Genomic DNA, 17,511 nt, shown 5'->3' on the forward strand with positions numbered 1-17,511 from the left:
CCCCACCCTCCATTTCCCTCGTGGTCTCTGCGTTCCATGTCCTTTTGCACAGAAGAAGAAGGACTCAGGCCCCAAACGTCTGCAATATATTTTGGTCTCCTCTAGATGCTGAAATAACCAGCTGCGTTCCTCCAGCATTTTGGTGTTTTAACCAAAGACCCAACACAGGTTGGAAGGTATACCTGTACTTCATCTATGTTATTTGAAGTTCTTTGCTATTTAGAATAGGAACACAATACTTTGGCTTGTGCATAGACATCATATCCACAATCACTGAAATGAACAGAATTGCAGTGGTTCCACAACACAACCATAAAAAAAAATGTTCATTCCAAAATACTTAGCTACAAATCATTTCACAAATTTAACAGACCTTAGTTTTTTCCTCAGACCCAGCATGTTGAATCCAATTGCATTTCCTTTCAAAGATTTGTAGAAGCTAGAGGCTTGGTTTTTTCTCGTGTAGCTTCTGAAGAAATTAGCAGTTTTAACAGATTCTGATGAAATTGAAGCTTTGGTCTGAGAGGAGGTAATAACAAATTACATTTCAGATAAAGATTTTTCCACTCTTGTATCAGCTGCAATTAATATTTTAGCTTTCTGGTTAATATCACAAACATTAATTAAACCCATTAATTTTTTAAAACAAAGCAAAATACTCCTTTTTTTTAAAAAGGCCACGTGATCTGCAGGAGAAACGTTCATGCTGTCTTGCAATTTAGACAGGTGAAATAAGAAACTGCCTCATGTTTTCAGTTTGACAAAAGCTATTTTCCAATTAGTTCAAAACCAATGACACAGAAAGACTGGGGACTCAGCACCCTTCACAGCAACTAGATTCTAGACTTATTGACTGAAAGGCCAGTCAGCCCACTGCTATTCATGCTGCTGACTGAATCAAGTTTGCAGATAACACAACAATAGTTGGCCTCATTAATAACAATGATGAGTCAGCTTACAGAGAGAAAGCTTGTAAAATGGTGCAAGAACAACCACACCTGAGTCTCAACACACACAAGACAAAGGAGATAATTGTGGACTACAAAAGAATTAAGGTTGACCACTCTGTGTCACACATCAATGGTTCCAATGAGGAGAGCACATCATTCCTTGGTATGCAGTTGAAGGACTACCTATCCAAGACCCACAACACCTGCTCATTAGTCAAGAAGGTGCAGCAGCACCTACATTTCTTCAGGAGGTTGAGGATGGCAAGGCTACCAGCCTCCATCTTGACAAACATTTTACAGGAGTACAATTGAGAATGTCCTGTCTGACTGCATCATTGTGTCGTACGGTAGCTGCAAAGTCTTGGACCAGAAATCAATAAAAGATCATCAAAACAGCTGAGAAGGTCCCTGGATCTCCCCTTCCTCTATTGACGTAATTTAGGAGGAGCATTACTTGAAGAGAGATAAAAAAAATTTATAGAGTCCCTTTCCATCCAGCACACAGTATCACCTTCAAGGAAGAAGTACAGGAGCATCAAAATCAGGAGTGTCAGATGGCAAAATAGCTTCTTCCTGCAGGTTGTCAGATTAATGAACAGCATCCCGTAACCGAATAAATTACCCTGGAATACTTATATACATTTATTTTCAATTATATCTTTATGTATAAATATGATTATTTGGTGGGGGGGGGGGGGGGAGGGTGCACATGCACCATGGTTTGGAGAAATGCTGTTTTGTCAGTTATATATGTACAGTCAAATGACATTAAACTTGAATTTGAAAATATCAAATGAAGAAAATTTTCTGAAAACACTCAGTGAGTTGGAGGCATCTATTGTGAGAACACAACCAGTTTTTGATTCGGATGCATACCGCTGAATGAGTTACCTCAAGTTTTAAAACACAACCACAGAAAGCCAGCAGGGAAAATATAGCTCATGCTCAATTAATTTGTGTTAAACTGAAGCACAAGCTGAATTTTGCTCTTTTGCTAGATTATGTTTCACCTGCTGATCATAACAACTTCTCTTGGTAAGTTGGAAAAAAATATACAAAGATATAATTGTTTCCAATTAGATCTTCTGTAAGATTGGTCTGGACGTCAACTTCCTTTTTCATTTCTGAGATGTTTTTGCTTGTAGTTAAGAGAAAATAAACTGAAAAAGGACCAAGCAAGGATTTAATATTGATCACTTTAATTATGTATTGTCTGCTGAATAACAGGAGACAAGCTCTCTGGGCATTTATGTGTAAAATAATTATGGAACAATGAAGCATGGCAACTCAATTACTTCTACAAGTCTTCTTTGGCTTGGCTTCGCGGACGAAGATTTATGGAGGGGGTAAAAAGTCCACGTCAGCTGCAGGCTCGTTTGTGGCTGACAAGTCCAATGCGGGACAGGCAGACACAGTTGCAGCGGTTGCAGGGGAAAATTGGTTGGTTGGGGTTGGGATGTACATTTTTTATGATCTCATTTGAAATGTAACCAATCTATTTAGATTTACCTAAATTCAGAGGATGAAGACCCTATCCACAGAAAAGCTACATTTATCATTTAAAAAAAACACACACTTCATGTGAAGCCTTACTTTGGAATATTACTTTAATGCTTCTAAGTATGAACTAAAGAGAGAAAAAGAAATTTGATTCAATGGGCTCTGTTAACTAACAGAGAACCTAGTAAATATATGAAGATGGGACAAAGAAAGTATACCCAACCTCCATAGTTCCTTCAAGAATAACAGAAATTGCTCGCCATTAACATGCTTAGTGTAGTGTATGTTTTTCTGTTTTCTTTGTTTCACAGAATTAGATAGGAGGGACATAAAAGCTTTGATAACATTTGCAATTACAATTATAAATTTGCAGACAAAATTTTTTTTTGTTAAGCACAGAGGACTGCATGCAGTCAATCATTCTTTAAGACTGCTTTGTCTCTTCCAGAGTGTTATCTCATTTCATACTTTCCCACCATCCCAATTAGATTAATATTATCAAAAAAATCAAAGCATAAACCTTTATATTCAATGCTGTATCAATACACCTGATATAATAAAGTAACATCATTGCTACACACTTTCTTGCATCACTCCATCTGGGAAATAATAGGTGTACTCCTTACAGGAAACATAAAGTCTACTTACAAAAATGAGCAGATATTATGCAGAGTAATAGCTTGGCACCGACTATGGTTCAATTCAAGACAGCACCTAGCATTTTAAAAACATTTAACCCTGAGTGTCAATATAAATCTAAACTGAAGCCTCATTAGTACAAGGTATCAATCCATTTACTGACTTGTGCACTTTTGGTTATATGGAATCCATGAGGTCATAATGCAGCAAGGAAATTCAGAATGCCTGAATCATCAATGAGGTTCTCAGCGCACAATCTCTAATCTATGTGGCTCTCACAAAGACTTTTAAGTCAGAGACTGATTATTGCAAACCTGATGATTTTCTGTCAAAATAACATTTTCCCATGCTCCACAGTTTTATATTTGTAATCAAACAATTTACACGTGATATATGTGCACCTTCCAGACTTTATTTAAGAGTATTTGTGTTATTTTGGTTGGATCATGTAGAAATAACAGCTCTTTATATATACAAAATGCCCTCATTTCACGGGACCATAATATTTGGACATAGCAATGGTATGTATATTAAAGTAGTCACATTTAAGCACATTGTTACATATCCCTTGCTTGCAATGACTGCTTGAAGGTGCTGAACATCTTCTCTGGTGATGCTCTGCCAGGCCTCTACTGCAGCCATCTTCAGTTCATGCTTGTTTTGAGGGCTTGTCCCCTTAAATTTTCTCCTCAGCGTATAGAAGGCATGCTTAATTGGACCGATCAGATGACTGACTTGACCATTCAAGAATTTTCCAGCTTTTAGCTTTGAAAGACTCCTTTGTGGCATTAGCAGTATATTTGGGATCCTTGTCTTACTGTAAGGTGAAGTTTAAAGGCATTTGCTCAGACCTGAGCAGATATGATGTTGCTGTACACCTTAGAATTCATTTTGCTACTGCCATCAGCAGTTACATCATCAGTGAAGATAAATGTGCCAGTACCTGTGGCAGCCGTACACGCCCAGGCCATAACACCCAAACACCATGTTTCACAGATGAGGTGGTATGCTTGGGATCTTGGGCAGTTCCTTTACGCCTCCACACTTTGCTCTTGCCATCACTCTGATACTGGTTAATCTTGGTTTCATTTGTTCACAATACCTTTTTCTAGAACAATGCAGGCTATTTTAAATATTCTTGGCAAACTGTAATGTGGCCATCCTGTTTCTGTGGCTAACTTGTGGTTTGCCTCTTGCAGTATAGCCTCTGTATCCATGAAGTCTTCTGCAAACAGTCGCCATTGACACATCCACATCTGTCTTCTGAAGAGTGTTTCTGATCTGTCAAGACAGACTTTGAAGATTTTTCTTCATTATGATGAGAATTCTTAAGTCATCAGCAGTGGAGGTCTTTCTTGGCCTCCTAGTTCCTTTGCGATGACTGAGCTCAAAGTTCACTCTTTCTTCTTAATGATGTTCCAAACTCTTGATTTTGGTAATCCTGAGATTTGGACGATGTCTTACGGTTTAATTCTTGTTTCTCATCCTCATAATAGCTTCTTTGACTTTCATTGGCACAATTCTGGTCCTCATGTTCAAAGATGATCAAAAGCTGAGATCAAAAGCCTAGCTCTCTTATACCTGTACCAATGAAGCAAATACATATATGAGTTATCACAAACACCGGTGAAGCCAAATGTCCTAAACATTATGATGCCCTGAAATAAAGGGACTATGTATAAAAAGTACCATAATTTCTACCTGGTCAAACCAAAATGTATACAAATAACCTTGAATAAAATCTGGAATGTGCACTTTAATCACATGTGAATTGCTTGATTACAAATTTAAAACTGTGGAGCACAGGGGCAAATAAAGGATAAAACATGATGAAGGGCACTGTAGATAGACAGTAGTAAAACTACTATGCTCACCTTCATTGGCAGAGACATTGAAAATAGGAGTTGGACATTACATTACAGTTGTACAATGTTGGTTAGGTCACACTTGGAATGTTATGTGACTTCTTGGTCACCTAGCCATAGGAAGTGTGTCATTAAGCAAGAGGGAGTACAGAAAACATTCATGTGACTGTTGACTGGTCTAGAGGTCTTGAGTTTGGACAGGCTGGGAATGTTTCTCCTGAAGCAAAGGCAGCTGAGAGGTGACCTTATAATAGATTATAAAATTATGAGAAGCATAGTCACAGTCTTTTTCCTCCCGGAGAAGAGGTCTAAAATTGGATATAGATTTAAGGTGGGAAAAGAAAGACAAAGTGGACACCAGGAGCAACTTTTTCTTCACAGAGGGTGATGGCGACACAGAATGAACTGCAAGAAAAGGTGGTAGAGGCAATGTTTACAATGCTCAAAGGACATTTAGACAAGTGCATGACTTGGAAAGCTTTAGCAAATCAGGGGCCAAATGCAAACCTATTAGTCGGTATAGATGGGTTGCTCCAGGGGACCGGTTTCTGGGCTACACAACTCTATGAATCCATGACTAAGTTTCAAACAATTCAGTTTTTATCATTCACTCCTATTTTATTTGCTTGTTCCTTTACCAAACCTTTTTTTCATTTAATCTTTCCTCCTTCTATACGATTGTTACCTTGTGCTTCGTCTTTTCTTCTTATCCACTGGTCCCCAGCTATTAAACCTTGATTCATCTCAATTCATGTCAGAAGTCATCATCCTGAAATGTTAACTGATTCTATCTCACAGAATATACTTTAAAGATCAGGTGATATCTATTTTATTAAACTTTTCAGATCAATAAGGAATTATGTGGTTGAATCGAACAACTCAACTTTCCCCTGTGAGAGATAATAGAATATAGGAAGTAAAGCTAGTATGAATGAAATAAGGAAAACTAGACTAGATTAGAGGAAGTTAAGTAAGTGCTGAGTAGGGATGAATTCCGATAAGGATAAATTCCGATAAGAGTGTGAGGAAGGGTTACGCAAGTATAATAGAATAAGGGTCTTATAGTTGGGACCAAGGAAAACTGCGTCAGGACCTTCGTGATGCCATCATCATCACCCTGTACAAAAACAAAGGCGAGAAATCAGACTGCTCAAACTACAGGGGAATCACGCTGCTCTCCATTGCAGGCAAAATCTTCGCTAGGATTCTCCTAAATAGAATAATACCTAGTGTCGCCGAGAATATCCTCCCAGAATCACAGTGCGGCTTTCGCGCAAACAGAGGAACTACTGACATGGTCTTTGCCCTCAGACAGCTCCAAGAAAAGTGCAGAGAACAAAACAAAGGACTCTACATCACCTTTGTTGACCCCACCAAAGCCTTCGACACCGTGAGCAGGAAAGGGCTTTGGCAAATACTAGAGCGCATCGGATGTCCCCCCAAAGTTCCACAACATGGTTATCCAACTGCACGAAAACCAACAAGGTCGGGTCAGATACAGCAATGAGTTCTCTGAACCCTTCTCCATTAACAATGGCGTGAAGCAAGGCTGCGTTCTCGCTCCAACCCTCTTTTCAATCTTCTTCAGCATGATGCTGAACCAAGCCATGAAAGACCTCAACAATGAAGACGCTGTTTACATCCGGTATCGCACGGATGGCAGTCTCTTCAATCTGAGGCGCCTGCAAGCTCACACCAAGACACAAGAGAAACTTGTCCGTGAACTACTCTTTGCAGACGATGCCGCTTTAGTTGCCCATTCAGAGCCAGCTCTTCAGCGCTTGAATCCCTGTTTTGCGGAAACTGCCAAAATGTTTGGCCTGGAAGTCAGCCTGAAGAAAACGGAGGTCCTCCATCAGCCAGCTCCCCACCATGACTACCAGCCCCCCCACATCTCCATCGGGCACACAAAACTCAAAACGGTCAACCAGTTTACCTATCTTGGCTGCACCATTTCATCAGATGCAAGGATCGACAACGAGATAAGACAACAGACTCTCCAAGGCAAATAGCGCCTTTGGAAGACTACACAAAAGAGTCTGGAAAAACAACCAACTGAAAAACTTCACAAAGATAAGCGTATACAGAGCCGTTGTCATACCCACGCTGCTTTTCAGCTCCGAATCATGGGTCCTCTACCGGCATCACCTACGGCTCCTAGAACGCTTCCACCAGCGTTGTCTCCGCTCCATCCTCAACATTCATTGGAGCGACTTCATCCCTAACATCGAAATACTCGAGATGGCAGAGGCCGACAGCATCGAGTCCACGCTGCTGAAGATCCAGCTGCGCTGGGTGGGTCACGTCTCCAGAATGGAGGACCATCGCCTTCCCAAGATCGTGTTATATGGCGAGCTCTCCACTGGCCACCATGACAGAGGTGCACCAAAGAAAAGGTACAAGGACTGCCTAAAGAAATCTCTTGGTGCCTGCCACATTGACCACCGCCAGTGGGCTGATATTGCCTCAAACCGTGCATCTTGGCGCCTCACAATTTGGCGGGCAGCAACCTCCTTTGAAGAAGACCGCAGAGCCCACCTCACTGACAAAAGACAAAGGAGGAAAAACCCAACACCCAACCCCAACCAACCAATTTTCCCCTGCAACCGCTGCAACCGTGTCTGCCTGTCCCTCATCGGACTTGTCAGCCACAAACGAGCCTACAGCTGACGTGGACATTTACTCCCTCCATAAATCTTCATCCGCGAAGCCAAGGCAAAGAAGAGTGATAGAAAGAATGAGCAAGTTCTGCATAGAGAATTAGTAAATCCTGGGGGTTGAGATGTGTGAATAAGGACAAAGGCAGATTCATGAATAAGGACAATGACATGATGGGACCCAGACAGGATACCACATGGTCTTTCAAGTTTACAGAAACTGCAGGTGGGCAGACAGAATTACCAAATGCCAAACCAATCCAGGAGGCAGAAGAATGTTAAGGGGGGGGAGGATACCTCTACACTGAAATGAACTGTATAAAAGTTGGGTGAGCCCAACAGTATGTGTGTGTATTCCCATGGAAAGGGGAAGCACCCAACTTTGCACTGATGTACAATAAATGTTCTTTGTTCTCAATTTTTGTCTCGAGCAAAATCTGTGAAGGTACATCTGTTTCTCACAAATGGGGGCTTGTCCGGGATCGCACTCCCTCCACTGACAGAGGGCCCGACGACGGGGGTAGGTGCACTCCGGCTGATTCAGGTGGACTCCCAGACGACGGGTGACTGGTCAGTGGACGAAGCGAGTGATATCCGAGAAGAGGCATTGAGAACAAACGACGGTAGAACATTAAGGAAGCGCACTAGGAATAGCTACTGGATTCCGGTAAGAGGAATTTATTTACCTGCTAGTATGGGAGGAGTAAGTAGCAAGGGAAACAGTCCTGAAGAAGGATGGGAAGATCAGATACCTAAACGTAGTCTGTTAGGATTAATGTTATCTGATTGGGGTGCAGGGAAAACCCATGGGAAAGATAAGCAGACCATGGTCAGGTTTTGCTATCAGGAATGGGTTAAGAATCCAATAAAAAGGAGTTCGGTATATTCGCCAAAGTTCGGATCCAACGAGGACTGGATGTGTCAGGCATTGAACATCTGGCTCTACCAAAATCAAGGAGGTGATACCGAGAGCAGAGAATATGCAGCCTGTTGGCCCAGTGGATCGTTTGATCAAATGATTTTAAGCGAAAAGGAATGTAAGAACAAGAAGGATGAGGAACCTTCTGCCCCTGAAATACAAGGATGGGATGTGTTACATTCCCTTCCTCCACCTTATGCTCCCCCTGTGCCGGCTCCTATCTTCCTCCTCTCACCTCCGCTTTACCATCTTTACCTTCCCCTCCTCCTCCACAGTTAGGGAAAGAAAAAGAAAGTAGGGGTGGTATGATGACTCGCTCACAGAGTACAAGATTACCACCTCAATTGACACGAGAGGGAGGAGTCTTTGATTATAAGGGTCATTCAGAACAGTGTGAGAACCTTCGGGAGGGAAGGGCAAAACCCTTTGATTTGTCTCCCGGAGGGCAGGAACCTAAACATCATAGAGGAGGGGATAAGCCAGAAATTAACTGGATGAGATCTTTACAAGAGGTTCCCTTGGGAGGGGATGTGGGGGGGTCTCGGGTTCGTAAACGTGCCTCTGACTAGTACGGAGGTGCGCAATTTTAAGAAGGAAATGACCTCTCTGATAGAAGACCCTCAGGGATGTACAGAACAATTAGATCAATTTTTGGGACCTAATGTACATATTTATATATATATATATATATATATATATATACCTGGGATGAATTAATATCAATCTTTAAGACTGGATGAGCGTGGAATGATTCGCCAGGCAGGGATTAGAGTCTGCGATAGGGAACACCAAGGGGGACTAGAGGCGATACCTGGAGAAGCTAAATTTCCCCTGGTAAACCCAAATTGGGATAAGACTACTAATGATGGTCGCACACGAATGGATGAGTATAGGGTTAATCTAGTAAAATGAATGAAGGAGTCTGTTCCAAAAGGACAGATCTTTAAGAAGGCATTTGAGGATCCCCAAGGTCCCGAGAACCCCCCCCCCCCCCCTCTGCATTTCTGAATAGATTGCGTGCAGCCATACAGCAATATGGGGGGTTGGATATAGAATCCCCAGCAGGTGAACAGTTGGTATTGATGGGCTTTGTTACTAATTCAGCCCCAGATATCTGGAAGAAATTACAAAAGACAGAGAATTGGCATGAACAGGGAATAACACAGCTTTTACAGATTGCACAGAGGGGATACGTCCAGAGGTCTGAAGATAAACAGAAAGGAAAGGCTAAGATTTTGATGCGAGCTCTCCAGGGTTTAGAGGAAAGGTGGGCACAATCTATACCGACTCAAAGTATGCTTTTGGTGTAGTGCACACCTTTGGAAAGATTTGGAAAGAGCGGGGAATGATAACTGGGAAAGGACAAAAGTTGACCCATGAAAACTTAATTGTTCAATCCTTAGATGCTCTTATGTTACCTGAGGAGATAGCTGTAGTTCATGTACGGGTCCATCAAATTATTGACAGTCCTGAAGCACAGGGGAACAGACGGGCAGATGAAGCTGCCAAACAGGCTGCACTCACAGAAAAAATAGACATGCAGCTGTTACTCCCCACCCCACATGAGGTTCAAAAGACTCCCATCTTTTCACGGGAAGAGGAGGTTTATATGAAAGACCAGGGAATGCGTCAAACTGCCGATGGGTTGTGGTGGACGGCAGAGGGATGCCAAGTACTGAACAAAACCTTGGCTCGTCAGATTATTGATCAGCTCCACCAGCAGACACATTGGGGAACACAGGCACTTGTTGATGCTTTTGTACGGTCCTTTAATTGCTCGGGAATATACACCATAGCCAAGTAAAGTACTCGGGGGTGCCCAATCTGTCAGTGAGTGAATAAGAAAGTCATGCGCCAGGTAATGCCTGGCAGTCGCAATATAGCCGTACGCCCGTTTCAACGAATACAGATTGACTTCACGGAATTACCTAAGACAGGGGCTTATAAATACCTCCTGGTGATGGTGGATCATTTAACTCAATGGGTTGAGGCTTTCCCGACCCCTAATGATTGTGCTAGCACCGTTATCTGGATATTACTAGAGTCTGTTATTCCGCGTTATGGCATTATTCAAACCATTGACTCAGATCGAGGTACACATTTTACCTCTCAGGTACTCCAGGGTGTGTGTAAAATCCTGGGAATAGATTGGCAGTTACATACCCCATGGCACCCCCAGAGTTCATGCCGTGTTGAATGGATGAATCAGACCCTGAAAAATCAACTCACTCGACTTCATGAGGAAACTGGCCTCTCCTGGATTAAATGCTTACCCTTAGCTTTGATTAGGACTCGCACAGCTCCTTGTAAGGACCTTGCTGTCTCACCATATGAAATGATGTTTGGTCTTCCTTACATGGGATTCCACACTGATACCCCTACCCCTGAGGCTAATGACCAGTACATATCTAAATATTTACAGGGACTTTCTACTTCTCTGTATGACTTAAGACAGAAGGGTTTATTAGCTCAAAACCCACCCCTGGACTATCCTATTCATTCTGTTAAACCTGGTGATTGGGTATATGTAAAAGCATGGCAAGACCATAAACTAAAACCGATATGGGACGGCCCTTATTGTGTACTTCTGATTACAAACACTGCAGTGCGAACAAAAGGGGTGGACTCACATACAACACATTAAACAAGCTAATCCACGGACTAAAGACGTTGATAATATACCCTCCACCTGGCGTGCAGTCTTGCATCCTTCTGGTCTGAAAGTTACGCTACGCCGGGAAAAAGTGCTGTAATGTTATTTTTATTATTTGCTGTTTTGTTTTTCTGCTGGTTCCCAATTTTTGGGAAACCACCCAATTGTACACAATGTATTAAGTCCTCCTGGAATAGGGGCAGCAGAGGTGATAATTACTTTGAGAAATGGACAAGTTTACCTTTAGAATGCAGACAGGGCACAGGTATAGAGTGTATGCATAGTGGGGTACCTTATTTAGTATGGTTTAATTTAGGATCCCAACATGGACCAGGGAAACAGAACTGCCCTAGGGGAGTGGATTGGGTTTGCGTCCCGGCCTCTACAGATATTAAAGAGATGAGTGCTAAAAATATGGTACAAAGAAGATGGTGGGAAAATGATAGGCAGAACATTAGTCAGGGCTATACCTGGAGTAGGGATAAAGGGGGTATATATGCTAATGCTCGCAGACAAGCTGCTACTCACAGGTTAGGTAACAATAAACGCTCCATCCCCAACTTGGCATCTTGCAAATCATCCTTTGGGTCACGAATACATTCGGAAGGCTAAAGGCCATCACTATAAGGGGGATTCCAGTTGTAAACGGCTCAAGCTGCTCCAGAGTACCACAGCTGTTTGGCATTTAAACCGTTTAATCAGACTCCAGGCAGTTTTGGAGATTATCACCAAACAGACAGCAACGGCCTTGGATTTATTGGCTGAAGAACAACGACAGATACGAGCTACAGCTTATCAAAACCGCCTGGCTCTCGATTACTTGTTGGCTGCTGAGGGCGGCGTTTGTGGAAGATCGATTGATGACAACGGTCATAATGGTCAGGTGGTTGAACTTTTTACTGGTGACTTATAGCAGTTGGACTCGTTATTTTAGCCATCATGATACTTCCCTGCCTAATGACTTGTGTGCAGTGTTTAATTCAACGGACCCTTCGTCAGATCACTACAACCCAAAGGATGTATGTTTCCCATACTCCGTCTGATGATGCTGAGATGGCAGTTCCTTTGCTGATTCGCTGGGAAAAAGACCAAGCTTCCAGTTGAGAATTTACAAAGCGTAGCTAAAGAAAAAGTGTGGATTGTGAGAGATAATAGAATATAGGAAGTAAAGCTAGTATGAATGAATGAAATAAGGAATACTGGACTGGACTAGAGGAAGTTAAGTAAGTGCTGAGTAGGGATGAATTCCGATAAGAGTGTGAGGAAGGGTTACGCAAGTATAATAGAATAAGGGTCTTATAGTGAGATAAAAAGAATTAGCAAGTTCTGCATAGAGAATTAGTAAATCCTGGGGGTTGAGATGTGTGAATAAGGACAAAGGCAGATTCATGAATAAGGACAATGACATGATGGGACCCAGACAGGATACCCAATGGTCTTTCAAGTTTAAGAAACTGCACATAGGCAGACAGAATTACCAAATGCCAAACCAATCCAGGAGGCAGAAGAATGTTAAGGGGGGGGAAGGTACCTCTACACTGAAATGAACTGTATAAAAGTTGGGTGAGCCCCAGAATGTGTGTGTATTCCCATGGTAAGGGGAAGCACCGAACTTTGCACTGTTGTACAATAAATGTTCTTTGTTCTCACTTTTTGTCTCGAGCAAAATCTGTGACGGTACTTCTGTTTCTCACACCCCCCTCAATAAAGGTTATGGTCAAGTGCTGTGTATATTACTAAATTCAGGTTGCAATGCTAATAAAGAATCAAATCACATTCCTGCAAGTTGACATTGGAAGATATTACCAAGGTAATGCTACTGAAGGTAAAAGGACTTTGTGGTTTGGATACAGGGACACACCCAAAGACACTTATGTACAGAGACATTAAGCCTGCTGTGGACAGCTGAAGCAGAGCAATAAAACCTAGAGTGATTGTCCATTGAAATATTGAAGACAAAGAATGTTTGCTCAAAGAAACAGTTTGACTGCTAATTCAGAGAAGTGAGCAATTCTCCACTGAAACCTGGAACAATCAAGTTTACTTAGAAAGCACCTGTGTACACACACAGCCATTCTGCTTTTTGGTCTGAGTGGACAGCCCAGAGGTATTTTCTCGTAAACTTTTGAAAGAGAGGAACTTCAAACAGAAGCCAGCAATGTTGTCATGTCACGTGATTATGACATCAGGAAGGGATGTTTAATATTGCACCAGTTTCATCTGAGGTCAGTAATGCAGTAACATTCTGTAAGAGGGACACCATTGTTCCTTCTCCAGGGAGAGCAATGATGTTGTGGCTAATGTAATAACCATTTGTGACTGACCCAATTCTTCATAAAAGAAAGCAAGATCATTCTTGTTTCTGGATCATAACCATTTTGATTGTTAATTTGTCTGACTCGTGCCTGAGTTTGTGAAATCATCATGTGAAACACAAATTCAAAAACCTCCACACAAGAGAGGAGAATTTGTGGAAAAAGTAATTCATATAAATATTCCTCTGAAACCAAATCTATAAGAGTTTGTGAGTTTGAGAACTTTTGAACAGGAGTTTAAATACTCAGTTTCAACACAAAAGATTTCCAAGACTGAACTTTAAAATTATTTCTTCAGAATTGTGATTGAATGGAAATGGTTTGGGATTTGCCACACGTGCACACATTTGTGCATAGTGGGGAGAAGTTTAGAGTTAAATAAGATTTTATATTATTAATAGTTATAAATAAAAATTATCATTTTGAAGATACCATTGTCTTGGTGAATTTCTATTGCTGCTGGTCTAGGTCGTAGCAATAGTTTGGTTTTTACTCGTTGGTCATTGCCTGCTTCCTCTGACAAGAATATTATTTGCTGTGTGTCAATTCAGACCACAATGTCTGGGTCTTGGCATGTATGGGCACGTACTGCTTCACATCCTGAGGGATTTCAAGTGGAAATTAATATTTTGCAGTTGTCAATGAGCATCCTCTTTGTAAAGAAATGATGAGATGGAGCAGATACCGATGGCTGAGATTAAATCACTGTCCCAGGGAACTGTAATTTCCCGATATTTTAGATAATTGTAATTCAATAAAAATGCCATCCTTCTTTGTATTACTTCATAATTTATATGAATGAGTTAATATTAGACAAGCTTCTATATTGTCAAACAGTTCCTGAATGAATAACTGTTATAAGCAGAATTAGAATAAGTTTTATGATAATTTAAACTCCCAAATTCCATCATAAATCCGGGCAATTGTACAAGTGCTGGCCAATATTCAGTCTTCAAAAATCATTGAGACTGATTAAGTTGTCATTCTATTACAAATTGGTTGCAAAGTTTACACTCAAGGGAAGCATTCAAAACCAATTCATTGGCTGTGAATAATTTCAAATTATGAGAATAGATAAAACAGCACATTTGTTCATTGATAAAGTTAAATCAGATAATATCCAACAAAAAAAGTCAGTTTTCAAATGTAACTTTATACAAATGTGTTCAAAAGCACTAATTCTTTCCCAGAGACACATTCACAAATGTAACATACATCTTCAATGTCTTTGGAAGTCTACCTTTATTTTCTCAGCTTCCATCTCTTCATTATCAGTACTCAACAAATTGGACACTCTGCAAAATGAAAAAAACACGGGTGTAAACTTATAGTTAGGCATTTAAAAACAATCACCAAAAACAATAAAATTGACTAAATTGCCTCCATTATTGAAGAGGTTTCAAATGAATCAACTGAAGTGTAAAGACATCCACTGGGGTGGAGGGAGGGGGCTCATAACAACTATTGCCTTTCTTTTCTCCACATAGCAAAAATAAAAATTGCAGTGGTCATTTCCAAAATCATCTTCCTTAGCAATCCCTAAGAAACCAGGATGCCTTGCTTCCACTCTAGTCTTTTGGGATGTCAGGTGCCTGAAGGGGCCACAGTGACAACCTATTTGCCTGCAAACAGCAGATCTGTGGCAAAGCCCTTTTGGATTAAGTCAGCTCATTCAGGTCACTCAAAATGGGGTGGTATGGTTGGCGTAGTGGTTAGCACGACACCTTTACAGTGGCAGTGATCAGGACTAGGGTTTGTACATTCTCCTCGTCTGTGCGTGGGTTTTCCCCAGGAGCTCTGGTTTCCTCCCACCCTTCAAAATGTACTGTGGGTGTTGGTTAATTGTGTGTAAATTGGGCAGCATGGCTCATGGGCTGAAATGGCCTGTTACCATGCTGTATGTCTAAATTTGTTTTAAAAATAAAATTTGAAATGGTCAATCATTTCATTTGTCATTTTAAAGTAAAAGTATTAACTTTATCCCAAGTATGACTGTGTTTTTCCCTTTTGTGCATAACCCTAAAAATTTATTTGATGGGGACAACACTGAAAACTGCGAATGGAGTAATCATCAGGAAGTCATGTTAACCAACAGCTTCCACTGCAACCCTTTACTAATGTAAACATTTTACTGGGGATCTTCTTATACCCTAATGACAATTCACACTGCTGATCAACAAGGCTAAGACATATGGGATTCAAGGCAAGCTGATGAATTAAAAATTGGCCAATGATGGGGTGAAGAGAGTAGTGGTGGAAGGAAGATTTTTGATTGGAAGTCTGTGACTCAAGGTGTTTTAGGCCCTAGTTATTTATAATAGAGTACAACCCTGATTATCCGAAATCCTCATTTATCCAATTTTTTTTTGGAGCCGAACTGACCTCACAGGTTGGAAAAAAAAATTTACTCAACATGAAATTAGAATGAAGATGGTCCTTTTTTCAGGAAACTCCCTCTCCTCTCTTTCCATTTCTTCTTTACCTTCTCCTATTGACTTTTATCACCAACTCTCCCTCTCAAACTATGTGCCGCTGTGCTTGCGGCTGAGAGAATTAGAAAAATCCTTTGTCCCAGCGTCATCAAGGAGAGTTGCCTCCCAGGCAGGAGTGAGGAGGTCGGGCTCCCAGCAGGAGCGGGGACCTTGGTGGGGAGGTGTTGGAGACGGCCAGCATTTCTTTGGTGAGAATTGAACATTATTTTAATGCTTAAAAAGCCTTCTTTTGTTGTTTGCTGTTGTATAAACACAGTTACAAGTGATTTGCTGTTGCTACTGGGCTGTTTTTTAAAAAATGACCAGTTATCCAGAAAAAAAATGTTTATCTGACATAAGACCAGTCCTGACCATTTGAGATAATCAGTTGTACTGCATAGGTTAATGACTTGGTAAGAATAGAGGGGGTATTATCAACAAGTCTACAGATAGCACACAATTGATGGAGTTCTAGATAACAAAGGTTGTTTAAAGATACAGCAGGTCAGAGATCAGCTGGCAGGGCAGTGTGATAAGTGAAATTTAATTCAGACAGGTATACAACTGGAATGTGGAGACCAAACTCTGGAATAAATACAGCAAATAGCAGGAACCTAAAGTGTATTGGGAAGTACAAAGATTTTGTTCATAATTGCCTGAAAATAGCAATGCAAGTGGATAGGATAATGAAAAGGGCATTCAATATGATTGCCTTCACGGGCCGAAGAATTGAGTACAAGAGATGTGACATCATGTTGCAGCTGTACAAAACATGCTTAGACCACATATGAAGTATTGTCTATAGCACACATGTCAAACTCTGGCCCACGGGCCAAATTTGGCCCGCGATATAATTATATTTGGCCCGCAAGATCATTTCAAAAATGTATTAGAGGTGGCCCGCCCTGCAGCGAGAGCCGATGCTGTTTTTTTGGCAATGTCACCCCCACTGTCCTCCCCCTTCATTGCACATCCTTCCCCATTGTAACACGAGAAATTGTAACACGAGAAGTCTGTCGATGTCATCAGCCGGCAAGCCAGCTGGAAGGCTCCCCGCACAACCAGTCACTTCTCCCACCTGTCGAGCAGTGCAGCGGATGGGCGAGCGCCTGTGATTTCCTGTCGGCGCGACGGACATGGCAGGCTGCGCACGGCCCCTGGGCAGTGCGAGCCCCACGCGACTGGCACCGGACGGCCCTTCCACAGCGCGAGTGCACTTCTCCCGGTCACCACGGCCTTCAGCGCTTGCACCCGCGCGGACCCCAGGGACGGCTGGTTCGGCCCTGCATGTGAAGAGAGAGATGGTGGCTGTCCGCAAAGGCTGATCGGCAGCGCGCTGGGCCTGAGTGGATGGGTAAGCAGGGGTGGGCAGAGGGTGTAGGTGAGGAGTAATGGGCAGGGGAAGTTATGGTGGTGCAAGGGGCAGTTAGAGGGAGGGATGAGTAGAAGGAGGGGTGGATAGGGAAGAGGTAAAAGGGGAGGGGCAGGGTGAGTAGGGGAGGGGTGATTAGAGGGTGAGAAACGGGTAGAGAGAGGAACAGG

General features: G+C 41.9%; 1 protein-coding gene across 10 annotated transcripts in view; it reads right to left on the bottom strand.

Annotated features, from left to right (window-relative positions):
* The window catches only part of senp6a (SUMO specific peptidase 6a), a 194,197-nt gene that overhangs the window by 96,364 nt on the left and 80,322 nt on the right, over positions 1-17,511 (bottom strand). For 6 of the 10 annotated variants that reach the window (XM_069932103.1, XM_069932104.1, XM_069932102.1 and 3 more), the window contains 2 exons: positions 14,739-14,793; positions 374-519 (listed from right to left, as the gene is read on the bottom strand). In XM_069932103.1, coding sequence (XP_069788204.1) covers positions 374-519; positions 14,739-14,793 — 201 coding nt within the window. Of the gene's footprint in view, positions 1-373; positions 520-3,098; positions 3,234-14,713; positions 14,794-17,047; positions 17,247-17,511 lie in introns of those variants that run through there. The other 4 variants (XM_069932106.1, XM_069932108.1, XM_069932109.1 and 1 more) reach the window with 4 other exon arrangements.

The sequence above is a fragment of the Narcine bancroftii genome, chromosome 4, assembly GCF_036971445.1.
Source record: "Narcine bancroftii isolate sNarBan1 chromosome 4, sNarBan1.hap1, whole genome shotgun sequence".
NCBI classification, from domain to species: domain Eukaryota; kingdom Metazoa; phylum Chordata; class Chondrichthyes; order Torpediniformes; family Narcinidae; genus Narcine; species Narcine bancroftii.